This window comes from Petromyzon marinus, chromosome 38 (assembly GCF_048934315.1).
Source record: "Petromyzon marinus isolate PM22_M1 ecotype Great Lakes invasive population chromosome 38, UKy_Petmar_22M1.pri1.0, whole genome shotgun sequence".
Taxonomy (NCBI): Eukaryota; Metazoa; Chordata; class Hyperoartia; order Petromyzontiformes; family Petromyzontidae; genus Petromyzon; species Petromyzon marinus.
This window is the reverse complement of record NC_133704.1, coordinates 13,046,366-13,073,836: the sequence shown is the minus strand read 5'-3', so window position 1 is coordinate 13,073,836 and position 27,471 is coordinate 13,046,366. Positions and strand designations below refer to the sequence as shown.

At 55.4% G+C, this 27,471-nt stretch overlaps 2 protein-coding genes across 9 annotated transcripts; one reads left to right on the top strand and one right to left on the bottom strand.

Moving 5' to 3' along the window:
• The first annotated feature begins 642 nt into the window (after positions 1-642).
• Positions 643-25,825, top strand: LOC142930391 (serine/threonine-protein kinase Nek8-like). 8 transcript variants are annotated; one of them, XM_076072709.1, is made up of 17 exons: positions 643-843; positions 3,220-3,425; positions 5,927-6,159; positions 7,170-7,301; positions 7,975-8,180; positions 8,823-8,899; positions 9,244-9,443; positions 10,229-10,376; positions 11,236-11,312; positions 12,940-13,057; positions 14,933-15,130; positions 15,736-15,905; positions 16,398-16,681; positions 17,592-17,726; positions 21,948-22,041; positions 22,782-22,862; positions 25,778-25,825. In XM_076072709.1, exons 1-15 carry the CDS (start codon positions 797-799, stop codon positions 21,997-21,999), a joined length of 2,283 nt encoding a protein of 760 aa, XP_075928824.1. In that variant the 5' UTR covers positions 643-796; the 3' UTR covers positions 22,000-22,041; positions 22,782-22,862; positions 25,778-25,825. The 8 variants fall into 8 exon arrangements, with proteins under 8 accessions (XP_075928824.1, XP_075928826.1, XP_075928828.1 ...); XM_076072710.1 differs by having other exon boundaries at positions 644-843; positions 14,933-15,082; positions 25,778-25,823; XM_076072711.1 differs by lacking the exon at positions 17,592-17,726 and having other exon boundaries at positions 25,778-25,824.
• LOC116957766 (RUS family member 1-like) lies at positions 18,543-21,948 on the bottom strand. Its single transcript, XM_032980110.2, has 4 exons — positions 21,136-21,948; positions 20,289-20,353; positions 19,552-19,704; positions 18,543-18,756 (listed from the first exon to the last, which is right to left on the bottom strand). Exons 1-4 carry the CDS (start codon positions 21,255-21,257, stop codon positions 18,587-18,589), a joined length of 510 nt encoding a protein of 169 aa, XP_032836001.2. The 5' UTR covers positions 21,258-21,948; the 3' UTR covers positions 18,543-18,586.
• Positions 25,826-27,471: the final 1,646 nt, after the last annotated feature.

Below are 27,471 nucleotides of genomic sequence, written 5' to 3'. Positions count from 1 at the left end.
GGGTCTCGCGCGGCGTGGCCACGATGCTGGAAGCTGCTCGCGATGGGTGGAGGGGGGAGAATCTCTCACTCGGAGGACGCCTTCACGGCCGCATCGACACACCAATCAGACGGTGGTGTTGCCGCAGCGGTTTATAATAGGGGGCAACTTTAAAATGATATCTTCGTTGGGCAATTCACGTTGAAAGAATTTAAAAAATGTTTTAACACGGCAAAACAATTTTAATAAAAGTGTTTTTTAATGAACAAAAATCATTGCTCATCTCCAGCTGGCTGGTGGTGCTCACCTCCCCCTCCTCCCTCCCCCTCCCTCCTCATCTCTCCCCCCCCCCCTTCTCACCTCTCCCCCCCCTCCTCACCTCCCTCCTCACCTCCCTCCTCACCTCCCCCTCCTCCCTCCCCCCTCCTCACCTCCCTCCCCCCTCCTCACCTCCTTCCCCCTCCCTCCTCACCTCCTTCCCCCTCCCTCCTCACCTCCCTCCTCCCTCCTCACCTCCCTCCCCCTCCCTCCTCACCTCTCCCCCCCTCCTCACCTCCCCCTCCTCCCTCCCCCTTCCTCCTCACCTCCCCCCCCCTTCTCACCCCCCCCCTCCTCACCTCCCTCCCCCTCCCTCCTCACCTTCCCTCCTCCCCCGTGGAGACGTCACGTGACCAGCTCACCTACCCGGAAGGGACGTGCGAGCAGGCGGCCGTGGTCGCGAGAGAACCAAAATCCTCGCTCCCTCCTCCTGGCTCCCTCCTCCCTCCCTCCTGGCTCCCTCTCGGCTCCCTCCTCGCTGTCTCTGCTCGACTCCGCGATGGATAAATACGAGAAAATAAAAGTCGTAGGCAGAGGAGCCTTCGGGTGAGTGAGCGACTTGTGAGTGTGTGAGTATGTGAATGAGTATGTGAGTGTGTGAGTATGTGAATGAGTGTGTGAGTATGTGAGTGTGTGTGTGTGAGTATGTGAGTGTGTGTGTATGTGTGTGTGAGTGAGTATGTGTGTGTGTGTATGTGTGAGTGAGTATGTGTGTGAGTATGTGAGTGTGTGTATGTGTGTGAGTATGTGAGTGTGTGAGTGACTGAGTCAGCCGACCCGTGGCACCTGGGTCTGCCCCGTGACCTCCTGCCAGCGGGCGTTGGACACTTCACGTGGCCTCAAGGTGCACATAGCCTGGCACAAGCGTCGTGGTGACGTCACCGCCACTTAGTGGCGAATGGCGGTTGTTGTTGTTGAGTGTGTGTGTAAGTGTGTGAGTGAGTATGTGTGTGTATATGTGTGTGAGTGAGTGTGTGAGTGTGTATGTGAGTATGTGTGTGAGTGTGTGTGTATGTGTGTGAGTGTGTGTGTATGTGTGTGAGTGTGTGAGTGAGTGTGTATGTGAGTTTGTGTGTGTATGTGTGTGAGTGTGTGAGTGAGTGTGTGAGTGAGTGTGTGTGTATGTGTGTGAGTGAGTATGTGAGTGTGTGAGTATGTGAGTGAGTATGTGAGTGTGTGTATGTGAGTGTGTGTGTATGTATGTGTGTGTGTATGTGTGTGAGTGTGTGTGTGAGTGTTTGAGTGAGTGTGTGAGTGAGTGTGTGAGTGAGTGTGTGAGTGAGTGTGTGAGTGAGTGTGTGTGTATGTGTGTGAGTGTGTGTGTGAGTGTGTGAGTGAGTAATGTGCGTACGAGAGCGAGTCGACGTTAGGGTTGGTTACAGGTATGTGGTGTGAGCTAGCGGTGCCTCTCTGGTTGCTATGGTCGCTCTGGTTGCTATGGTTGCTCTGGTTGCTATGGTCGCTCTGGTTGCTATGGTCGCTCTGGTTGCTGTGTTCGCTCTGGTTGCTATGGTTGCTCTGGTTGCTATGGTTGCTCTGGTTGCTGTGTTCGCTCTGGTTGCTGTGTTCGCTCTGGTTGCTATGGTCGCTCTGGTTGCTGTGTTCGCTCTGGTTGCTATGGTTGCTCTGGTTGCTGTGTTCGCTCTGGTTGCTATGGTTGCTCTGGTTGCTGTGTTCGCTCTGGTTGCTGTGTTCGCTCTGGTTGCTATGGTTGCTCTGGTTGCTATGGTTGCTCTGGTTGCTATGGTTGCTCTGGTTGATATGGTTGCTCTGGTTGCTATGTTCGCTCTGGTTGCTGTGTTCGCTCTGGTTGCTATGGTTGCTCTGGTTGCTGTGTTCGCTCTGGTTGCTATGGTTGCTCTGGTTGCTATGGTTGCTCTGGTTGCTATGGTTGTTCTGGTTGCTCTGGTTGCTATGGTTGCTCTGGTTGCTATGGTTGCTCTGGTTGCTATGGTCGCTCTGGTTGCTATGGTCGCTCTGGTTGCTGTGGTCGCTCTGGTTGCTGTGTTCGCTCTGGTTGTTGTGTTCGCCGCGTCGTGAGTAGCTGAGTAGTGATGGAGTGGTCGTGCAGCAGCATCATCGTCGTCGTCGCCGTGATGATCTCTCCTCGGTGGCTAGGGGCGTTGCGTCGTCACGCGCTGTACCACGGCCTCTGCTCCGGATGACCACAGGCGCCACCGCTACTGGAGGGAGTTTGTAATCGTATCCATTTGTGCATCATCAGGGGTAACCGCATCTACTGCTGCCATGGTTTGTGCAGTGGCTGCGGTTTATGGTGGACCACGAACGGCTTCGTGGAAGCTGCTCGTGGAAGCTGCTCTATAAAAATGCATCGCAGCGCCCAGTGGCTTCTTCCTCACGTCGGACGCGAGAGCGTTCCAGACGGCCGCAGAAGTCGCGCATCTGAAAGCGCCGCGGGACGTTGCTTAGCAGCCAGAAGCCGCTGCTGCGAGGGTGACGAGCGGAGCGCCATGTGACGCTGCCTGTTCGTGACGCTCCTTGACAACAACAGGCGGATGAAGTAGTAGTAATAATAAAAAGTAGCAACACAAGCGGTCTGCATCAGGCGGATGAAGTAGTAATAATAATAAGTAGCAACACAAGCGGTCTGCATCAGGCGGATGAAGACTGCTTGTGTTGCGACCTGAAACGTCGTGGGGTTTTTGCTTTTATCTTTTTGTTTTCTATCCCCGTGACTTTACCGAAGGAACCAAGAAAATGAATTCCAGCAGTCACGAAAGTTTTAAATCTCAGCTCGGTCCGGCCCTGCGTCACCCCCGGCACGCTCTTGTGTCCCCCTCCTCCTCCTCCCTCCTATCCCGTCCTTCCTCCTGCCTCTTCCTCCTGCCCCTCCTCCTCCCTCCTACCTCCTCCCCCCGCCTCCTTCCCCCTCCTCTCCACTCCCCCGCCCCACCGTCCCAGGATCGTCCACCTGTGCTTGCGGAGGGACGAGTCCAAGCAGGTGATACTCAAGCAGATCCCCGTGGAGCAGATGAGCCGTGACGAGCGGCAGGCGGCGCAGAACGAGTGCCAGGTCCTCAAGCTGCTCAGCCACCCCAACGTCATCAAGTACTTTGAGAACTTCCTGGCGGACAAAGCCCTCATGATCGCCATGGAGTACGCGCCCGGTGAGGCCTTGTTGTCGTGGCGACGCCGTGGTACTGTTGGTAGTGTTGTTGTTGTTGTCGTCGTCGCTGTGATTGTTGTGGGTAGTCTGACACGCAAGTTAGATTTTATCGTAAAATAATTTGGATAGCGCCTTTACACGCCGGAGCTTTGCAAGGAAGTAACAGCGGCACAACGTTTGGTGTGATGGTGGCGCTGAGTGAAATAGATGAGAGGAAGCGATGGGGGCGAATCTGCGATTGCTGGAATCGGTGGAAACGGAATTGATGATGAATGGATCTAATGAATGGGGTTACTGAGTGGTAGCCGTGTAATGAGAATGTGAAGAGGGAACGGTAACGGTGGTGGTTATGAGGGGGAGATTAAGGGGGGGGGTCGTGGGGTGAGCTCGGGGTAACAGTGAGTGAGGAGCGGAAACTTAGTGAGAGAAGGTGACCGCTTGATGTGGAGGGGAAAGTTTGTTCTAGGGAAGGGGAGGGCGAGAAGAGAGAGAGACGGCGTGGATTGAGCACCAGGAGGAGGAGGAACAGAGAGAGAGACAACGTGGATTGAGCACCAGGAGGAGGAACAGAGAGACAACGTGGATTGAGCACCAGGAGGAGGAACAGAGAGAGACAACGTGGATTGAGCACCAGGAGGAGGAACAGAGAGAGACAACGTGGATTGAGCACCAGGAGGAGGAACAGAGAGACGGCGTGGATTGAGCACCAGGAGGAGGAACAGAGAGAGAGACGGCGTGGATTGAGCACCAGGAGGAGGAACAGAGAGAGAGACGGCGTGGATTGAGCACCAGGAGGAGGAGGAACAGAGAGAGAGACAACGTGGATTGAGCACCAGGAGGAGGAACAGAGAGAGAGACAACGTGGATTGAGCACCAGGAGGAGGAACAGAGAGAGACGGCGTGGATTGAGCACGTGGGAGGGCGAGAAGGCGACAACATCGATGGACACAAGCATGGCACGATACGGTGGGGCAAGACCACGAAGTGATTTGTAGACCAGGGTGTGAGGAATTTGAATGTTCAACGTTGTTTTCTGAGCATATCCCGTCTGCAAAGAAAGTTGCACATCATCTACGCTAATTTATTTGCGTGGAGAGCGCCTTCGCTCACGGCGCTTGGCCCGAGCTTGTGGATGGACGGTGACAGAATGGAACGGCTTTAAAGATGGCCCGGGGGGGGTGAGTTGAGGATTGAGGAAAGGAGTGGCAGCCATTAGCGGGGTGCTTGGGGGTCGCGGAAGGGTGAAGGGGAGGGACGGGGAGGAGTGGAGGGGAGGGAGGAAGAGGTTTGGGCGGTAACGGAGAAGAGGAGGTGAGGTTTTGAGAGAGGAATGGAAGGGTGTTCAGGAAGGGGGACTGCCTGCTCCCCGTGCAGGGCACGTAGATCCCAGCGGAGCAGTGCAGCCCTGCGGCGGGTTGCTCGCGCCGCCAAAACAACAACGACCACAACAACCACAACAATAACCACAACAACAACAACAAGAGGAGCCATTGTTTTCGAATTCGGTCAAACAAATGTCAATGTTTCAGGAGCCACACAACGCACTGTGGTGGTGGTGGTGAATACGAGATGGCAGTGGTCATTCATAAATAAATAACGTCCTCACTAAGCGCATGTCCTTTAAGGAGCCCTAGGTTGCCCACCCGTGCCCATGGTAAACTGGACTTTCATGGTAAACTGGATTCCCATGGTAAACTGGATTCCCATGGTAAACTAGACTTCCATGGTAAACTGGACTCCCACTGTGAACTGTATTCCCATGGTAAACTGTATTCCCATGCTCTTTGGTTCTATTCGGTAAAGTCACGTAAAAAACAACCGAATAGAACCAAAGAGTATGGATCCTTGCAGTCACGAAACTTTAAATCTAGAATGGAATGTATTCCCATGGGAAACTGGACTTCCAGTGTAAACTGGACTTCCATGGTGTACACAATGCTATATATTACACTACACCACTATACTACATTGGTAACTCTTTTATCTTTAGAACTGCTTGTTGTGTTGAGGTTGTTGTCTTTCCCTCACACCTCCAATTCGCACGGTTGGCTACGTACGGTGCGAAAGAAGTTCAACATACAACAAACACACAGCAGACAACAAAGACAAATTTCCCCTGTATAGCCTGCACAGACTGTTAGGGCAAGTGCTGTTAGCGAGTAGCACCTATGAAGGTCGGCACGGCACACGAGGGGGTGGGTGGCCAGCACCACGCCCGACCGCCTTTGCCTCCCAAGTGGCGATGTTTACTACACACCACACCAGGTACTCATTTGAGGCCGAGTCGACCTGGGGGAGGCCCAGGACCGGTTAAGATAATCGTCACTGCTGTTGGTGGCCGTGAGCGAGAATCGAACTTGGGTCACCCGGGTTCGTAGCTAACCGCTGCTCTACCGCTCCCCACACACGACATACGTACAACATACGTACAACATACGTACTACATTCGTACTACATTCGTACGCGGTGGGGAACCTTTGTCTCCGTGGTGGCGGGGCGCAGGGGGCACCCTCGCCGAGTACATCCAGAAGCGGGGCGGCTCGCTGCTGGACGAGGACACCATCCTGCACTTCTTCGTGCAGATCGCCCTGGCGCTGCACCACGTCCACTCGAACCACATCCTGCACCGCGACCTTAAGACGCACAACATCCTGCTGGACAAGCGGCAGACGGTCGTCAAGATCGGCGACTTCGGCATCTCCAAGATCCTGAGCAGCAAGAGCAAGGCGTACACGGTGAGCGGCCGCGGCGCGTCGGAATCGTTCCGGTTCGCTTCCCGGTGAGGAAGAGGTGGGGGTGGGTGGGTGGGTGGGGTGGGGGGGTGAAATCGTCATCATCGATCGTCCTCCATCGGCGATGTGAGGAAGGAATCGTCAACGGTCGCACCCCCACCGAGTCACGTGGCCGGAGGGTCGATCTGGCGACTGGTGGGTAAGGGACGAGGCGTTGGCCGTGTCCGTGCGGTACGTGGACAAAGGGGGCTCAATGCACGGAGCCCAATGGGCTGTACCCATCGCACGCCAGGCGGCCCACGTCCACTTGGAGAAATTATAATAAAAGTAAAATCATGCAGCAATTCTCGCCCCCCCCCCCCCGGTCTGATTCTGCGGCGTCGTTCCTCGTGGAGTCTCACGTGCGAGCCGTGTTATCCCATTTTGACCGTGACGTCACTGCACACACGTGTGGCGTTCTGTTTTTTTTTTAAAATAACCTCGCAGGATCTTTGACGTCCGCAGACGGGTGCGTATCCACGATCCGTACACACACTCGTACTCACCAGGGCAGCCGCCGGGCTCAAATGGAGAATTAATTCTTGCAACAAGTGGAATATGACAGAGTTTGGAAAGGCGGAATTATAATTATGATAACAGTTCAGAAATTGTAGCGAGCACGGTTTTTTAAGCCCTCCATGGTCTTGGCCCATCTTATCTGGTTTCTCTCGGGGCGCCACGGTGGCTTGGAGATGTTAACTACCTCGCCTGGTATGCAGTAGGTCGTGGGTTCGTTCCCGACCCTGACTCCTACTGCTGTATATTTGAAGTTTGCACGTGGATTATTCTCTGGGCCCTCCGGTTTTCCCTCCACATTTAGAAGCAACATCACCACGCGTTTATAGAGTTTGGCTGCTGCTATACATTTCCACGTGATAAGCCACTTTGTTGACCTATCATTTGTGATAGCCAAGTAAGTAATTGGCTGTGTTAGCCAACTGCCTTTAACCCGTGGGTGATTCGGTGGCCTGCAGGTGGTGGGCACCCCGTGCTACATCTCCCCGGAGCTGTGCGAGGGTAAACCCTACAACCAGAAGAGTGACATATGGGCCCTGGGCTGCATTCTGTACGAGCTGGCGAGCCTCAAGAGGGCGTTCGAGGCCGAGGTGAGCCACCCGGCTCCCCCCCCCCCCCCCGACGTGTCCCCTCCGCGCGTTCGTTTGGTAACGAGTTCGGAAGCGAGTCATCGTTCGCCTCTCTTGTACGTGCGCGCGTGTGTACGTACGTTGAACTTCTTTCGCGCCGTACGTAGCCAACCGTGCTCATCGCAGGTTGTATCGCCGCGTAGGTTCAAGCCAACATTTTGAGCTATGCCCTCCGCCACGCGACGGAGCCGATCGAGTTGAGTTGTCGCGGACGAATGCGCCACACCGATTTGGGTTTGTGTCCGCACACCGGAGTGTGGAAAGAGCAAGCAAGCTTTGTTGACGGGCGCGGGACGTCGTTGCATCGTGGCACGGCTCGGTTTCTGGTTAACAGCCGGTGGGAAAAGCCACGCGGTGCCGTGCCGACCTCCCACGCTGGGAGCGGCTCGGACGCACGAGCGGATACAAGGTGTGGGGGTACAAGGTGGGGGGGTACAAGGTGTGGGGGGTACAAGGTGTGGGGGGTACAAGGTGTGGGGGGTACAAGGTGTGGGGGGGTACAAGGTGGGGGGGTACAAGGTGTGGGGGGTACAAGGTGTGGGGGGGTACAAGGTGTGGGGGGGTACAAGGGGCGTGGGGGGGTCAGAGTTGTCCGGCGCTTACGTGGCCGGCGGGGGCGCCGCTCTGCCGGCAGAATCTGCCGGCGCTGGTGCTGAAGATCATGAGTGGCAACTTTGCCCCCGTCTCGGACCGCTACAGCGGGGAGCTGCGCCAGCTGGTGGTCAGCCTGCTCAACCTGGACCCCAGCAAGAGGCCGCAGCTGAGCGAGGTGCTGTCTCACCCCGTGTGCATGAGCGCCATGATCCGCCTCTACATGGACATCGGCCGGGTGCCCGCCAGGTTTGTGTCCCGCGAGCCCGAGCTCGATCCACCGTGGCTAGGAGATGTTGACTACCTCGCCTGATAGACAGGAGGTCGTGGGTTCCATCCCGACCCTGACGCCTGCTGCTGCTGCTGTATATTTGGAGTTTGCGTGACTCTCTCTCTCCCCGTGGTCGCGTGGATTTTTCTCCGGGTCCTCCGGCTTTTACCCTCCACATTTAGAATCAACATCACCGCGCGTTTGGAGTATTTGGCTGCTAGAAATGTCTATTTGACGATAAGCCACTTTGTTGAGCTATCATTTGTGATATCCAGGAGGCTTCTGAGAAAGAAGATCTGTACAGCAGGCGTGTTCGTTAACATCTCCCAGCCACCGTGGCGCCCTCCACCACGTTCAGTCATCTCCCCCTCCTCGCCTCCCCGTTCACTCCCATCCGGCTCCTATGTTAAGGAATAGGATTTGTCGTCGTCATCGTCACCATCATTAGCCATGATCAATCCACTGCTGGACGAAGGCTCCCCAAGCGGGTTTCCTGCGCACGGGAGCCGTCGTCACCACGGGATTGCTCCTTCCTCTCCGTTAGTTTTGGCCACGGGTTTTTTTGTATTTGTAAAAAAAAATTGTTTTTATTTAAATCGTACTGGCGATGTCGATTGCAGGATGGAAAAGCCGATGATGCTGCTGTCGCTGGACGCACAGGGCAGGGCGAGGCAAGTGTGTCGCCCCCGCTTCCCGCGTGAGTATCTTCACGCTCGCCCATCGTTCAACCGCACTCCCTTCGCCCCCACTGTGCGGGAGCCGATTGGCTCAAGATTATTGCAAGGCCCTGGGATGAATGTTGCGTTGTGGCTTGGCTCTCCAGCACACGACCGGCTAGTGCCGTACTCGTGACGAATTGACACGTTCTGCGTACGTGACAACCCTTGCCGGTTGGCCGTGTCGGGCGGTGGCGGGTTGAACGACACAACGTTTATATTTTTACGCGTCGTGAGTAACGTCGTGAGCAACCCGGACTGGTCTGGGTGCGAGCAACCAATCAAATCTCCCCCTCCGTCTCCGCGTCCCGGCCGACGGCGCCAGTGTCCGGGGACGGAGCGCCGGCCGGGAGCGCCGGCAGGGCAGGGGCTGCCCCCCCGCCGCTCTCCTCCGTCTACATGTGGGGCAGCGGGACGCTGGCGCCCGTCAAGCTGGCCATGCCCAACACGGAGGTGCTGCAGGTGGCGGTGGGGCGCACGCAGAGGGCCGGCGTCACGCGCAGCGGCAGGCTCATCGTCTGGGAGGTGAGCACAACGTGGAACTCACCGAAGACTTAAGCTTGCTTGAATTGTCCAGAGCACCTCCGCGTGCCTCGCCATCGCATCGTCGTCGTCGTCGTCGTCGTCATCAAGGCGCTCTGCTGCAGTTGCTCCCCGTGGGTGGGGGGCTGGGGGCCCCGGTGGCAGCTGTCTCTGTGCAGAACGAGGTGTCGCAATCACAATATTTATTCACGCCCGCGCGGGACGACCCGGAAACGCGGGGTCACACAGCTTCACGCCAGGCTTCTTCATCTTTGTTATGATGATGGCGATGATGATGATGGCGATGATGATGGTGATAATGGTGATGATTGTGATGATGGTGATGATGATGGGTGATGATTGTGATGATGGTGATGATGATGGTGAAGATTGTGATGATGGTGATGATGGTGATGATTGTGATGATGGTGATGATGATGGTGATGATGATGGTGATGATGATGGTGATGATGATGACGATGGTGATGATTTTGGTGATTGTGACGATGCCAAAGATGGTGATGATTTTGATGATGGTGATGATTGTGATGATGGCGATGACCCCGATGACGATAACAGTGATAAGGCTGATGACGACGATGATCATGAGCCGAGTCTCTCCACCCTAAGAGTGGATCGCTGTGAGCACCGTGTCACTCAGCTCTTCCATCCTCCCCACTGTCTGCTACCTGCTGCACCCTGCCCGCTGCACCCTGCCCGCTGCACCCTGCCCACTCCCCATTCCCCGCTGCCCACTCCCCGCTGCCCCGCGGTCTGCGTGCGTGCAGGCCTCTCCGGGCACGGTGGGCGACGCTGCCCTCCCCGGCTCGGTTGGTAGCGTCCAGCCCCAGCTCGTGTCGCGCTTCCTGGAGGGCCAGTCCGGGGTCACCATTCAGCACGTCTCCTGCGGCGACCTCTTCACCGCATGCCTCACCGGTCCGCGTGTGTGTTCATGTGTGTCTTCATGTGTGTCTTCATGTGTGTCCCCGTGTGTATCCGTGTGTGTGTCCCTGTGTGTCCCTGTGTGTCCCTGTGTGTCACCGTGTGCTCGTGTGTGTTCATGTGTGTGTTCGTGTGTTTTCGTGTGTGTCCCTGTGTGTTCGTGTGTGTTCGTGTGTCCCCCTGTGTGTCCCTGTGTGTGCGCTCGTGTGTTCGTGTGTGCGCTCGTGTGTGTTCATGTGTGTGCGCTCGTGTGTGTTCATGTGTGTGTTCGTGTGTGTGTTCGTGTGTGTACCCGTGTGTGTGTTCGTGTGTGTGCGCTCGTGTGTGTTCGTTTGCGTGCTCGTGTGTGTTCGTGTGTGTCAGTGTGTGCGTGTGTGTGTTCGTGTGTGTGTTCGTGTGTGTGCTCGTGTGTGTTCGCGTGTGTCATTGTGTGCTCGTGTGTGTCAGTGTGTGTTCGTGTGTGTCAGTGTGTGTTCGTGTTTGTCAATGTGTGCGTGGGGAGCGGTAGCGTAGCGGTTAGCGCTACACTGCACTGCGGACCCGGCGACCCGAGTTCGATTCCTGCTCACGGCCACCACCAGTGACGATTATCTGAACTGGTCCTAGGCCTCCCCTAGGTCGACTTAGCCTCAAATGAGTACCTGGTGCGGTGTGTAGTAAACATCGCCGCTGGGGAGACAAAGGTGGCCGGCCGTGGTGCTGGCCACCCACCCCCTCGTGTGCCACAGTGCCGGCCTTCATAGGCAGTGATGCTGGTTGTTGTTGTTGTCGTCGTTGTTGTTGTCTCGTGCCCTTGCGAGCTTTTGCATCTTGTCACCGTGCGAACCCGGGCCTTCTGTGTCGTTGTTTCCAGACAGGGGGATCCTCATGACCTACGGCAGCGGCAGCAGCGGCTGCCTTGGCCACGGCAGCTACAGCGACGTCGCACAGGTACTGTGGGGCATCGTGGGATGATGATGATGATGATGGGATAATGGGTTGAGAGAAATGGGATGGGATGATGGGATTTGTTACGGCGATGGGATGAGATTGGAAAGATGACGTCAGTGGACGAGATGATGGGATGACAATGAGTGGCTAGTCCAGGACGCCCGGTGTGTTGGAGAGTAAACCCACTACAACATTTACAATTCGAGTACCGTGACGTTTCGCTGATAATTACCACCAGCATCATCGGGCTGTGTCACCATGCTTGGTTGACGTGACAAACCTTACTCATTGGCCGTGGCGGGTGATGGCGGGTGGTGGCGGGTGTAACGACACCACGTTCATATTTACGCGACCTAACCCAAAAAATAAACCTCTGTTACTGTGTTTTTGTGCACTCTTATGGGACCACTCCTATTGGGTCCGGCCCATGACAAGTGCGTGCCGACGGCACGGAGTTCGCCCACCTGGAATAACAGCGCCGTTTTACGTCTGTTGCAAGAACTGGCTCAGGCTCGGGGATGGATCCTGAACATTTGCCGAGAACCAGTTCCTGGTCTTCGGGCCGACGTTTGGCGGATCGCCCAAATGTTGTGAACTCCCTTCCCGTGGGTGTCGAGGTGTCGAGAACCGTGGCTCATCAGAAGGCGGCTCAGCAAATGTGGGCTCCACCTCTTCCGTCTGTGCGGGTGTGCGTTGAACTTCTTTCGCACCGTACTTACCCCACCGTGGCTAATTGGAGGTGCGGGGGAAAGGCAACAAACTAAACACAAAAAAGCAGTTCTATAGAAAATAGTTTGTTGATCTAGATGACGATGATTTAAAAGCGCGTAGTGCCCAGTGCGCTTACTAATGTCGGAAGGAAGAGCGTTCCAGACGTCCGCAGAAGAAGCGCGTCTGAAAGCGCCGCGCGCGATGCGACGACCACCGACGTCTTTGTTCCATGGCCAGCCAGAAGCCACCGCCGCCGCCTCTGCGAGGATGAGCGGAGTTGGCGTGCTGATGGTGGTTTATGCTCCTTGACGAGATCGGTGAGGTGTTGTGGTTATTTTGTGGCGAGCGCTTGGTGTGTAATGGGTGCCAACTTACAACGACGCTTTCGTTCGGCAACCGGAAGCCAATGGAGCTGAGCGAGCGCTGTGCGGACGCGTGTGATCGTGTTGCCCCCCTCGCTCCCACGTGTATAATGAACACTCGCTCATTGACCAGTGACACCTTCATATGTAGGGGATGGCAGAGCTCTGGTGTGAGGGGGGGGGACTTGACACCGGCTCCACACCGCATGGCTGTGGTTCCTCCTCCCGGCGCCTCTCAACGAGAGGGGGGGGGGGGGTGGGGCTGCGGTAGTGAGGGCTCCGATGAGGAGGTAGAAGGATTATGAGGAGATAGAGGAGGAGGAGGCGTTGAGCACCCCCTCGTCGTCCAAGTCCGACGACGATGACTGACGAGGAGACTGGAGCCAACTTCGTCATCGCCATCGCCGCTCCATCGCCGCGTCATCGCCGCCGTAGCGTACATCAGCGCTCGCATCACTACGTCACGGTGCGATAGAAGCTCTGCACACACACACACACACGTGACGTGGGGTGCGAGCGAATGCTCTTGGTATTACTCTTTGTGTCGTTGGCAGCCCAAGATTGTGGAAGCGCTGCTGGGCTACGAAATTACCCAGATGTCCTGCGGGATGTCGCACATCCTGGCGGTGAGCAATGAGCAAGAGGTGTTTGCCTGGGGCAGAGGAGACAACGGTAAGACTTCCAACCTCCCACGAAAACTGAACTCGTAAACTGGTTTTCTTTCAGCTTTACCAGGTAAGGCCCCCCCACTGAGCTATGTAGCTGTTTTTTCAGAAGCTGACCTAGCTATCACAACTTCATCATCGCCACAAATGTGATAGCTCAACAAAGTGGATTATCATTATGACGCGGCAATGTATAGCAGCCCAAATACTCAATAACCCCCACTATTACCACCACCCCTCTCGGCGTTGGCGAGGCGCTCATCCAGCAGTGGAACGACAAATGGGGGTCTCGTTTTTTTTCCCGGCTTTTATTATTCGCTCGTCTCACTTCCTGCGTCGTCCACCGATGGCATCATCGCTCTTCAACTTTGAACAATTTTGTTATTTAGCGAACGCTATTTCACGCGACTTCCCACAGCCAAAACACCGGATGCATTAACGACGTAGATATAGCCAAGTAGAGATGTTGTTCCTCGGGTGGATGTCAGCCCCCGCATTGCCACAGAGCCGCTTTGCATCCCCTCCTCCGGCACGTGCACGGCAACCAGTCCGCCCGGCACGCCGCGCCGCACAGCTCCCCACTCTTCAACGGAACCACGGGGGCCGAGGCCTATACGTTGAGTTTTCTCGTGCGCACGGTGGGCACGTGCAATTCCTCGTCGGTGCCGCCCTCCGCACGCGTTGCCGTCGTCCGTTACGCGTGGCACCTTCCCACGGGGGCAGGGACGGCTCGTGCGCGCCCCCGTCGCCTGATTACCCCGCCCTCTACCCACAATACCTCTTGTGTTTGTTTTTGTCACTTCCTCTGCACCCCGACGGGTGCCACTGATGGGAAGGAATGGAGGCGATCGCTGCTCACTTTTGGCAGAAAAATTGCCACAATGTCATGAACTCCCTTTGCTTTGAAGGCAATCTGAGGCAGCTCTGTAGTGTCCGCTTCCGTGGGCCGTTCCCTCCGCGCACGACGGATTGCGTTGCCGCACGAGACATGCGAAGAAGCGATTCTTTGTTACGTTCCGCAGTGCTGCCGGCGTCAAAGTAGGGTGCCACGGTGGCTAGGAGATGTTAACTCCCCCACCTGGTATGCAGGAGGTCATGGGTTCGATCCCGACCCTGACGCCTGCTGCTGCTGTATATTTGGAGTTTGCGTCTCTCTCTCTCTGCCCGTGGTCGTGTTGATTTTTCTCCGGGTCCTCCGGATTTTCGCTCCCCATTTATAATCAACATCGCCACGCATTTCAAAGTATTTGGCTGCTGCTATAAATGTCCACATGACGACAAGCCACATCGTTGAGCTATCATTTGTGATAGGCCAGGTTACTTCTGCCAAAGACGCTATATAGTTCAGTGGGCCTGGTACAATAAAAAAGTCAGTTGTAGTTCAATATGAATGCTTATTTATAATAAACAAACCCACACATGTCACGAAACTTTCCGTAACGACACCGGCACGCGGACCCAGCCCCGTGTGCATCTCTCGGCGTCTTCGTGCGTCTCTCTGTCTCTCTGTGTGTCTCTCTGTCTCTCTGTGCGTCTCTCTGTCTGTGTGTCTCTGTGTGTCTCTCTGTCTCTCTGTGAGTCTCTCTGTCTCTCTGTGTGTCTCTCTGTCTCTCTGTGCATCTCTCTGTCTCTCTGTGTGTCTCTCTGTCTCTCTGTGCGTCTCTCTGTCTGTGTGTCTCTGTGTGTCTCTCTGTCTCTCTGTGTGTCTCTCTGTCTCTCTGTGTGTCTCTCTGTGTCTCTCTGTCTCTCTGTGTCTCTTTGTCTCTCTGTGTGTCTCTCTGTCTCTCTGTGTCTCTCTGTGTCTGTCTGTCTCTCTGTGCGTCTCTCTGTCCCTCCGTGCGCATCTTTCCATGCGTCTGCGCGTGTCTCTCCAATCCCCCAGGGCGCCTCGGGTTGGGCAATCAGGAGCTCCACGTGTGCCCGCAGCCGGTGGCCGTCCCTCCGCCCTACGAGCCGTGCACCGCGCACTGCGGCATCGACTGCTCCATGACGTCACCTCCAGCGGCAGGCTCCTGGCCTGCGGCAGCAACCGGTACGAGCTGGGTTCAAAGTCTCATTTCTCTACCACTGCTCCTCTGTGGTTTGTTTATCGTCCTTCCCCCGCACCTCCGATTAGCGCGTAAGGCCCACTGAGCGATGTAGCTCTTTGTCAGAAGTGACCTGGCCACAAATGATAGCGCAACAAAATGGCTTAATACGATGTGGAAATGTATGGAGCCAAATACTCTAAACGCGTTTTTCTAAATGTGGAGGGAAAAACCGCAGGAACCGGAGAAAAATCCACGCGACCGTGGGGAGAGAAAGACGCGCAAATATACAGCAGCAGCAGGCATCAGGAATCGAACCCACGGCTCCTGCATGGCAGGCGAGGTAGTTAACATCTCCTAGCCACCACCTACATACAAAGACAAATGATCTCCCCCCCTTCCCGTCACGTGTAGCCTTAACAGACTTGGGGCAAGAGCTGTTAGCGAGCACCTATGAAGGCCGGCACTGTGGCACACGAGGGGGTGGGTGGCCAGCACCACGCCCGGCCGCCTTTGTCTCCCCAGTGGCGATGGTTTACTACACACCGCGCCAGGTACTCATTTGATGCCGATTTGACAACTGCACCGGGACGTATGCCCACCCTGGCCCCCCTCCGCCCCCCCCGCCCCCTCTACGTCTGCCCGACGCACGCCGCAGGTACAACAAACTGGGCCTGGATAAGATCTCGCACGACGGCGACGACGCCGCGTGCCCCGCGGAGCAGACGGAGGAGTCGCTGGTGCTCTCGCCGGTGCAGTCCAGCCCGCTGGACGGTGCCCGGGTGGTCCACGTGGCGCTGGGCACCGCTCACTCTGCCGCCGTCACAGGTGGGGCGCGAGTTGTGTTCAGATGCTTGAACAGCAAATATAAACCTTTTGCAAGGAATCAAGTTCCCGCATTAATCACACACGGTACTTGTTGTGAACGTGCAAACAAAAACATGCGCTGATAATTATACGTGGCGTTGTCTTTGAAACTGATTTGGCCGACACCAGAGACGGCCTTCGTTAGGGCATAGTCTCACCAGTGTCAGACCGGGGAACGATGTATGTCGACATTCTTTCGCACTGTACGTAGCCAACCGTGCTGATCAGATACTTAAATCTCCGTCTGCCTTGTCTTCGTCGCTCTCCTTCACCTCCGTCGTGTGCATCGTCCTCAAAATACCGAGCTGAGCAATTCTGCACGTAGCGCTCGTGCCATTGTGACGGACTCGGTCGTCAGTTGTGACGCGGTCAGTCGTGGCACGTTTGTAATCCACCAGGACGCACTCTCTCTGGTGTGTCCGTCTGTCCCATCTCTCTTTGCCTCGTGTGTAGGGCGTCTCACTCCGCCTCCATCTCCCCCGTCTGTCTCGTCCTGTCCCTGCACCCCCCCGTCTTCCTCTCTTCGGTCACCGGCCCTGGCAAATTCTTTGCCGATCTCGCCGCGTCTCGTCGTGCAGACACGGGCACGTGCTACACGTTTGGAAGCAACCAGCACGGGCAGCTTGGCGGGGGAGCTCGCACGAGCAGCCGGGCGCCGCAGCCGGTGGACGGGCTCGGCGGGGTGAAGGTGGTGCAGGTCACGTGCGGCGACGCCTTCACCGTGGCCGTCGCCGAAGGTGACGACGACGCTGCCGCTGCTGCTGCTGCCGCCGCCACCGTGTGTGTGTGAACGTGCGCGCGTGTGAACGTGCGCGCGTGTGAACGTGCGCGCGTGTGAACGTGCGCGCGTGTGAACGTGCGCGCGTGTGAACGTGCGCGCGTGTGAACGTGCGCGCGTGTGAACGTGCGTGTGTGGGGAGCAGTAGTGTAGCAGTAGTGTAGTGAGTGCGCTGTGTTACGAACCCAGAGACACAAGTTCTTTTTCCGCTCACGGCCACCAACACCGGTGACGATTATCTCAATCGGTCCTGGGCCTCTCCTAGGTCGCCATGAGGTGGTGCTGGCCACCCACCACCTCGTCTGCCATGCCAGCCTAATATGGGGGATCTCTGTTATCTTTGTGCGTGTCTGTGCACTCCCCGCCTTCACCAACACGCGCTGACCAGTGCGAAATAACCCTGACGGTGTGGGGGAGGCTCTCATCCAGCAGCTGAATGGTGAAAGGTCTGTAACCATGACCACCTTATGCTAGGGAGGTGGGGGCCTCTTTGATCAGAGCACTTGGCTCAGACGCCCCATCATCAATATTGCCACTCCCGTGGTGATAAATTAAGTAACACTTTGTGTGGAGTCAGAGGTTGTTGTTTTTTGCACAGACTGGGCCCACCGCTGTAGGAATGGGGAATTTCCACCACCGGCGATGGAGATGAGCCCTCAAGCAATGCTCCCTTGTCTCGCTGAAACATCCCCCGCTCGTGCGTGCGCGCGTCTCTCTGGTTTAGTTTCACGCAAGTCGCGCCAACGCGCGTTCACGCACGATGACTCGCGTTTGTGTCTTAAAAACCACGAGTTATCTTCGTTGCACAATGATAACCTGTGCAGATCGTGCTCACGCGCGTGCGTGATTCTCTCGTGTGCTCGGGCCAGGAGGGCAAGTGTTCACGTGGGGGAAGGCCGCGCGGGGGAGGCAGGGCCGGACCGACGGCGAGGCCTGCGTCCCTGGGCCCGTGCAGCTCCAAGAGACGTTCCCCTACGCGGTCACCTCCGTGTCCAGCCGGCACGGTAACACGCTGCTCTCCGTGCACTGCGCCTCACAGTGCCGCTGACACCGCCGCCGCCGGCACGGCGTCGGCGTGACCGACGGTCCTGCGTCAATGCCCAAATTCCTCGCGGCGGCGGCGGCGCCGGTGGCTTGCCCAAGCCCCACTCACAATGTTGAACATTGTGATGCCTCTGGAGCGACCATCCACCCATTGTTGATGTTACTGGGTGATTTTACTAATTTTGACCTTTGTTTTTAACTGCCAAACTGCTTGCCTCAATGTCACTAACATTACCAAGTTTGGTTATACCTAGAACTCCTCCTGGAAGGCCTCCCCATTGATGTTTGAGGGTTGTTTGACCATACCTCCCCACACTGGTCAATGTGGGTTAGTGAAGCGTGGGGCAGGACCACGTGGTGAGATATCCCTCGCCACAGATATCAGCCTGCGGCCAGGAATCGAACTCCGCTCACCGAACTCAGCGTGCCGACCGCTGCACCGCCGCTCCTCCCCAGGTTGGGCTAGGATGATCAAATGTGTGCTGGGATTTATGTCGCGGGATGTGATACAAAATCACGAACAGTTCACTGTGCCACTGAACAAAACGTTCCGATTTTTTATTGTCAATACATTTGTATTTATATTTACGTGCGTGGAGCATTACTTACATACTCCACGGGTGGCACATTGGTTTACCTCTCCCCCCCACACAGCCCCCCCTCCTACTGCTTCCCCACACAGCCCCCCCCCCTCCTGCTCCCCCACACGGCCCCCCCTCCTCCTACTCCCCATAGCCCCCCACATTTCTCCCCACGGGAACAGATGCCCCAAATTGAATCGTTTTTTCTCATGTTGCGCGAATCCCCCTTCTTGACGTCGTCACTGCGCCTTCTGGTGGCACTGGTGCCACTGTGCCCGCCACTCGTCGGCCTGCAGGAGGCTTGCCGAGATGGCCCAGCCAGCGCTCCGCAGCCCGGCGAGCACCTCCGGGAAGAGGCGCGTCGCGAAATCTTGAGACGCCGACACGCAGGGGTCGCCGGCGGTTATTTCTGCGCAAAAGAAACGAGAGCCAAAGTAAACATCGAGATTCTTAAGGTTGAAATTTAGCAGCCGCCCGATGGGTTAGGTAAAAAAAACTGGTTGCCAATTTTTTCACGCATCGTCATCATCATCAAGAACCATGGGGCAGATAGCCCCGCGGGTGTCCACTGCACGTTTCGTCATTTGTTCCCATTTTCCTCTCTGTCATGTAGTGCTAGTATGGTCAAGCAGGGCCACACCTATCTGGCACCAATCTCTTATTTTGTGGTCATGAGATTCGCTCTGTTAGGTCTTCCTCTCTTTCCGGTTCCTTCCATTCTTCCCGAACAACACCATTTTTTATTACTTCTCTTTTTGCCATACCTCTCAGGTTCATTGCCATTTACCCAGATAATCCCTCTCACCGAGCGAGTCTTCGGAATTTCGGGACTTACTGCCAAGTATGGAAATTTAAATGGAAAAAAATTTAATTGGCAACCTTCTGATTGCGAGCGGCACGCTGGAGCTCGGAGACAACGCCACTGACACGAGGCCCCAAGGAGCCTGCGTCTCTCCCCGCGGTCACTGCATGGATTTATCTCCGGGTCCCTCCGGTTTTCCCCTCCACATTTAGAATCAACGTCACCACGCATTTAGAGTAGTTGGCTGCGAGAAATCTCCACATGATGATCATGATGATGAGCCCACATATCATTTGTGGCCAGGTCACTTGTGAAAAAACAGCTAGACAGCTCAGTGGGGCCTTGCCTGGAATAAAGTGCCCCCACTGTCACGTGCTATGCAGAAGGGCCGCTACGACTCGCCTCTCTGCAGCTGCAGGAAGCCGTCCCGGTGCTCCGCGGCCACCTCCACGGTGGCCCCGCGCGGCAGAGCGAGGCTCAACAGCTGTGCGTGGAAGCAGGCCCCGACGATGTCGCTCGCGCCGGACGAGTAGTGCAGGACGATCGAGACCGCTCCTGTACGACGCCCGCCCGAGAATCAGAGGCAGCCTCCACCCGTCTTGGCGAAGGTCGGGACAAGGTGGTGTCTGTCGAGCGGCACCCGCCAAGGTCATCGACGAGGACGCGTGCGGCGGGAGGCCGCCCTGCCACGGGCCCCTGTTCTGGGTTAAGGGCTCCACGTCGAAACTCGCGAGGACCGTTTCCACCACGCCGCTCAGCGCGGGCTCACGAAGGTGCGGTGGGGGTTCAGGTGTTGTACCGCGCGTACGTTGGAACTTCTTTCACACCACATGTAGCCGACCGTGCTAATCGGAGGTGCGGGGGCAAGGACGACAAACTGAACACTGCAACACTCTAACAAGGTCAACGCTAATTAAAATTGCGAAGCGGTGAGAACGTTGACACGTGCTCCGTTCCTGGACACCGCTGAATCGACGGTCGGCACGGAGAACCGAGGTCTCCCTGGGCCGCCCCGTCCCGTGGGCTCCGGTGCAGTTACACCGCCTGCACACTCGACAGCCAAGCCACTGAGTTGCCTGTGGCACGGTCTGGCATGCAGCCGAACAAAGTCCCGGTCCCATGCAACCTGCCGCACTCACCGCGCGCTTTGTTTAGTCGGAGGAGGTACTTCCTGTTGCTTGCATCCTTCGGTAGTTCACTTGCCCTGCAACGCAACAAACGTAGTTCATTAGCCCTGCAACGCAACAAACGTAGTTCATTAGCCCTGCAACGCAACAAACGTAGTTCACTTGCCCTGCAATGCAACAAACGTAGTTCATTAGCCCTGCAACGCCACAAAGGCCACACTGGCAAAGCGGACCGAACATGGAAACGGTCTCCAGCCAAGCGGAAACTGGGCTTTGTAAATGTTGGAAAGGGCCACGGTCAAGTCAAGTGTGGGAGCACACGCCCGGACGGCAGCATCCACTCTGGGTCGCTCAACCCCCAGGGGTCCCTTCCGGCAAAGCCCCCATAGCAAGCCCCCTTCCCCAGGGGTCCCTTCTGGCAAAGCCCCTCAAGCGAGCCCCCTTCCCCAGGGGTCCCTTCCGGCAAAGCTCCTCAAGCAAGCCCCCTTCCTATCCCCGAGTCTCGATCTGATGCAGCCTCGCGAGACCATGAGGCCATCCTCCTCGGCCTCTCCTCCAGCCCACGAGTTTCTCGAGCGCAGAGAATCCGGTGGGCAAGGGGTCAACACGGAGGGGCAGCTTCAACACGGGGGGCAGCTTCAACACGGGGGGCAGCTTCAACACGGGGGGCAGCTTCAACACGGGGGGCAGCTTCAACACGGAGGGGCAGCGTCAACACGGGGGGCAGCGTCAACATGGAGGGGCAGCTTCAACACGGGGGGCAGCTTCAACACGGAGGGGCAGCGTCAACACGGAGGGGCAGCGTCAACTGGGAGGGGCAAGCGAGGAGCCACGTGCTCAAGGTGTGGAGAAGCCTCACGTGGTGATGACGTCGGCGAAGGGAACGCCAACGTTGACCGTGAGGGATTTGCCGAAGGCTGTGGGAATCACAAAGCAGGCGGTTGCCGTCCGAGCGTCTCGCGTGTGGCATCTCTCAAACATTCCATTTTGTCTCTTTCACCGTTTTATTGCACTTACGCTGCCGGTGTCGTGTACGTTTGTATGTGTAGAGGAGTAAAATGGGGACGTGACGTCATGTGTGCCGTCCAGTGCGATGACGTCACGGAACGTGGCATCATGCGCGCTGTGCGGCTCGATGATGTCATGTCTCGTCTAGTATTTAAGGGGGACCCCGTGACGAAAGCGGGGTCACTGTGGGAACGGGTAGAGTGAGAAGGGTGGAGAGGGAACCAGGGGTAGAGAGGGATCGACGAGAGTCAGGAGTGAAGCCGCTGGTAGCCGTAGGAGGTGCTGCTCTTCCCGGTCGGTGGGGTTGGCTAGTGCCCCCATCCGACTCGAGGGAGAGAGACCGGAGCTAGCCGGGCTGGACCAGGACTTAGTGTAGGACCCCTAACCCCTGGGAAGTTGTCCCACCCTTTGTGCTATTGTAATACACTTAATAAACCTTTGGCGAAAGCCCTTACCTTCAAGCCGTCTCCGAGTCGTCGTCGGGAACTCCTCAACACATGTATTACATTACGTGACTTCCGCACAGCTGTGATCGACGTAGCACTCAGAAATCTCTCCGGATTCGGTGTGCAGTGAAAGCGGTGGCCACCCTCTCCACACACCTGTTCACGCTCACACCTGTTCACACAGACAGCCGCTCACCTGTCCTCCTCTGCCTGCCAGGTATAAGGACCGGTCGCTGTGTTCCTTACAGCCCGGGCATACGCACCTGTGAGATCTCAGCCTGGTGCCCTGTGGAGAAGGCCACGGCCCCACGGTGAGGGGCACCTCACACACACACACCTGCGTGAACACCTGTATGAGCACCTGTATGGAGAGCTGCATGAACACCTTTACACACAGCAAGGATCACCCGTTAGTAGCGAGTCGCAGCACCTGTGAAGGCCGCCGGCACAACACACGAGCGGGGTGGTGGGCAGTAACCACGCCCGGTTTGTCTCTCTCCCCGGGTTGGTGATGTTTACACTCCGCACCGGGTATACATTTAAGGCTGAGTAGACCTAGGGGAAGGCCCAGGATGGGTTGAGACGCCCGTCACCTGGCGTTGGCTGCGAGAGAGAACTGAACTCGGGGGGGGGTTTGGTGGTTCGGAGCGCGGCGAGAAAGCCGCCACACAAAATAACCACGCGGCTCGGCAGAGGGGTCAGGCAGGAAGCTTCGCTGCTGCCAGCGGGATTACAGAGAGGATCCCTCGTGGGTTTTCACTGCCGTTCGCTTCGGGGACACAGTGAGGCGTAAGCGTAGATTGAGGAAAGTATTTAACGGGGTCGGCTGGTTAAACTAAACTTTTTACGTGGTCTAACCCAAAAAAAACGCATTATGGATTAAACTAAATTATCAACAATTTTTTTCAGAAGCGACCTGGCCACCCACAAATGATAGCTCAACGAAGTGTCGTCTCGTGTGGAGGAGATGCGTAGCCCCAGCGAGGAGGTTCTGTGAACTCGTGTGTGGTTACGAGCAAGCGTCGTCCCCGCTCTCTCCGCGTCTGTCCAGGAGGCCGGTGCTCGCCGGGGCTGAGAATTTCACAGTCTTCATCAAGAACACAATCAGGTTCCCCAAGTTTGACTTCAGCAAGTGAGACATTCGACACACGCATATATACACGCACGTATATATGCACAAAGACAAAGCTGCCCCAAATAGCCTTAACAGACTGTAGGGGCAAGTGCTGTTAGCGAGTCGCACCTGTGAAGGCCGGAACGGCGCACGAGGGGGTGAGTGGCCAGCACCACGCCCGACCGCCTTTGTCTCCCCAGTGGCGATGTTTACACACCGCACCAGGTATTCACCTGGGGCTGAGTCGTCCTACGTGTGATTGTACGTGCGGTCACTGCATTGCACGCTTTCAGATACGCTTCTGCGGCTATCTGGAACGCTCTTCACTCCCCTACCAGGAAGGCACTGGAGCGGTGCACTTTTAAATCATCATCGAGATTGACAAACTCATTTATTTAGAACTGATTTGTGTTCAATTTTGATTTAAAGCTTTCGTGACTGCAGTAATTCATATTCTTAGTTATTTCGGTAAAGTCACGTTGAAGGGAAACAACAAAATAATACTATATATAATTATTTTTATATTGCTATATATTTTATTATTTTGTTGCTTCCCTTCAACGTGACTTTACCGAAAGAACTAAGAATATGATTTGTGTTCAGTTTGTTGTCCTTCCCCCGCAACTCCCGATTAGCACAGTTGGCTACGTACAGTGCGAAGGAAGTTTAACACACACACATATACACATACATGCACATATACATACATACATGGTTTTTTTTGTTTTTTTCAGTTTATTTATTTTGGTATAGCCCTGTGAGCCATTCGGCTATTGAATCGGGTGCAACCACAACAAAAAAAAACCTAAAACACGAACAAGAAAACATCTTAAAGTGACCATGTGACTGTGCAAACAGAAAATCCATGACAAAAACGGCAAAATATTCCTGAAAAAAAGCACCGTACACCAACGCTGTGCAAAAAAAATCCCAGTGGGATGCAAGTCAAACAACAGCCACAATAAAACTTAGATTAAGGCCATCAGTCTAACTCCGTACTACAACAAAACAAACATGTCCAACCCAAAAAAACGTTTTCGAAAATCACCAAAAAATAAAGCCATAATTGCAACGTAACAGTGATCATAGGGACTGTGACCGAATTTTTACAATAAACTACGTAAATAACATGTAACACCAAATCCTAGAGCCATAGCTGGCTGCATGAGTTACTCCACAACAACAGAAGCATCAGTCGGAGTATCAAATTTTGCAATGCACCTTTAAGATCAGCACGCTAAATCAAAATACAGATAATACTTTGCAGCGTCATCCGGAGCGAAACATTTTATTTTATTTTACGCCAATGAATAGCAGTGGCAGCAAGGGGTGTACAACTCCTCTAGAGCAGTTTTGAGAGAAGATCTCATTGGTAGCGATTCAAGTTGCAGTTTTTGTACGCCAATAGGGAATGTGAAGCTGGTAAATGAGCGAAGACCTGAGGTCAAATTTGTTCTTTGAAACAGAGAGGAGATCCAGTAGGTAGTCTGCGGATTTTTTTGTAAGTACATCGTGAATAAATAAGATCTGGTGCACAAGCCGTCGAACATTACGAGATGTTAAGTTTGACCCAATGTAGAAATCATAGTGGTGAGTCCTATATGGGCAGTTCAATGTAAATCTTAAGGCCGAGTGATAGATGGAATCAAGCTTCTTCAGTACAGTACTTGAGGCTGATTTATACACGATGTCACAGTAGTCAAGTAGAGGCAGTATGGTAGCTTTTATCAATTCCAAACGGAACATTGGGGGGAAGCAGTGCTTGTGTCGATACAGAAAACCAATTTTTATTTTTGTCTTTTTACCAATATAGTCAATGTGATCTTCAAAATTCAGTAGTAGAATGCAAGCGATGGTAAGCGAGCACCTATTAAGGCCTCCATCACACACACACAGACCTACATCGCACACACCTACATCACACACACACACCTCCATCACACACACCTACATCACACACACCTACATCACACACACCTGTACTGCACATACACACCCACCTGCATTTTGCACACACACACCTCCATCAGACACACACACACCTTTACTGCACACACACACACTGCACACACACCTGTACTGCACGCACACACACCTGTACTGCACGCACACACACACCTGTACTGCACACACACACACACCTGTACTGCACACACACACACACCTGTACTCCACACGCACACACCTGTACTGCACACACACACCTGTACTGCACACACACACACCTGTACTGCACACACACACACACCTGTACTGCACACACACACACCTGTACTGCACACACACACCTGTACTGCACACACACACACCTGTACTGCACACACACACACCTGTACTGCACACACACACACCTGTACTACACACACACACCTGTACTGCACACACACCTGTACTGCACACACACACACCTGTACTGCACACACACACCTGTACTGCACACACACACACCTGTACTACACACACACCTGTACTGCACACACACACCTGTACTGCACACACACACACTGCACACACACACCTGTACTGCACACACACACACACCTGTACTATACACACACACACACCTGTACTACACACACACACACACCTGTACTGCACGGCACAGTGGTGCGGTACAGCAACTGCTCCGTCACTGTCACTGCCACCTCCACGTGACTCGAGGGAGCGCCAGAGGAGCCTCTTGTCTGGTGATATATAACAAAGGCAAAGATCCCCCGTGTAGCCTTCACGGACTGTTGGGGGCAAGTGCTGCTAGCGACGGCCGGCACGGCACCCTCGATGAGGCGTGGCCAGCACCACGCCCGGCCGCCTTTGTCTCCCCCAGTGTTAATGGTTACACTCCGCACCAGGCACTCACGGTACACCCTCACCCTGCCCTCGTCTCCGTGTGCCCCCGTGTCCACCCGTGTCCACCCGTGTGTCCGGCGTGCCAGGCGTAACGTGCTGGAGCGCGCCGAGGCGGACTACCTGAAGCGCTGCCGCTACAGCGCCACGGCCGCCCCCTACTGCCCGATCTTCCGCCTGGGCCAGCTGGTGCGCGCAGCCGGGGAGGACTTCCACAGCCTCGCCGTGGAGGTGGCGCCCTGCCTGGCAACACGCCGCGGACATGACTCACTACGTGTACACGGCGTGTACACCACGTACACACAGGGTGCATACTCCACCCCCTCCACTCCCAATGAGTGATGGGGCAGTTGTGGAGAGAATGGAGAGGTTTCTGTACCTGGGCAGTGTGCTTATGACCAGCTCCAGTTTGGCAGTCGATGTCTCACTTCGAATCAGTCCAGCGGCGTTATCTTTTCACTCAGCAGCTACAACACATTCCTGCGGAGGGAGCTGGTAGGAACGTTGGGTTGCTCGGTCAATGGCCAGGGTCAACGGCGGCACCACGTGGTGTTTTCCGCAAATATGCCCGACTGTGAGGGCGGGCACAAGCCGGCGTGAGTAGGTTAAACGTTGAGTTTTATAAGGGTACCACGGGGTGACCAGCCCCTCCCCAACCAGCCCCACCCCTACCACCACCCACCCACCCAGCCCCTCCCCACCCTCCACTCCCCACTCAGCCCCTCCCTCCCCACCCAGCCCCTCCCCACCCTCCCCTCTCTACCCAGCCCCACACCTCCCATTTTTGTATGCACGACGGACAGACGGACACAATAATCCCCTGTGGGCTGGTGTAACCAGGAGGTTCCTACCAGTATAATGCTGCTGTGTGGAAGCTGCCTGGCTTGTTGCTCCGCAAGAATCTTTGGATCTTCGTGCCCACAGTGATATCCTTCCTTCTCTATGCTTACAAAACATGGAGCCCTGTAAAGAAACATCTTGGCTGGTTTGAAACATTCAGGCAAGCCTGTCCACGATCAATCCTGGGTTTAACCAGGCTGGATTGTGTGATGAGCTCACAGATCCTTTACTGATCTGGACAAAGTCCCATTGGTGAGATCCTCCATTGGCTGGGTCATGTAGCCCACATGCCAAACCACAGCATGCCCAAACAGCTTTTGTTCGGCCGGATAGAGAGGGCTAAACGAGCGTGGCATGGGCTAGAGAAGAGATGGCATTATGTGGTAACAGAGGATATGGAGCTGAGTGGACTTGAAACTTGAATTTGGAGTGGAGTTGCCAATGACTGGTACGAGCAGTGTCAAGATCGGCCTTTATGGAGACTTGTGAAGGACGCTGCTACTGGGCAGTTGGAGGCAGTCGCCCTCCAACACCACCGGAGGGCGGAGGAGCGACGCTCACAAAAACAAGTGTAACGTCGGGTGGCTAAAACACAGTGAGTTGGCACAGTGGGGGGCACAGCTGGTGCATCAACCAGTCGTCTCGGTCAGTCAAAACATGTCACCTGCTGGGTCTGTCCCGTGACCTCCCGTCAGCGAGCCTTCGACACTTCACGTGGCCACAAAGTGCACCTCGCCTGGCACAGGCGCCGTGGTGGCGTCACCTTCACTTAGTGGCGTATGGCGGGTATTGGTAATGCTGTGTTAATGCTGTGTGTGTGTAATGCTGTGTAATGCTGTGTGTCTGTGTAATGCTGCGTGTGTGTAATGCTGTGTGTGTGTAATGCTGCGTGTGTGTAATGCTGTGTGTGTGTAATGCTGTGTGTGTAATGCTGCGTGTACAG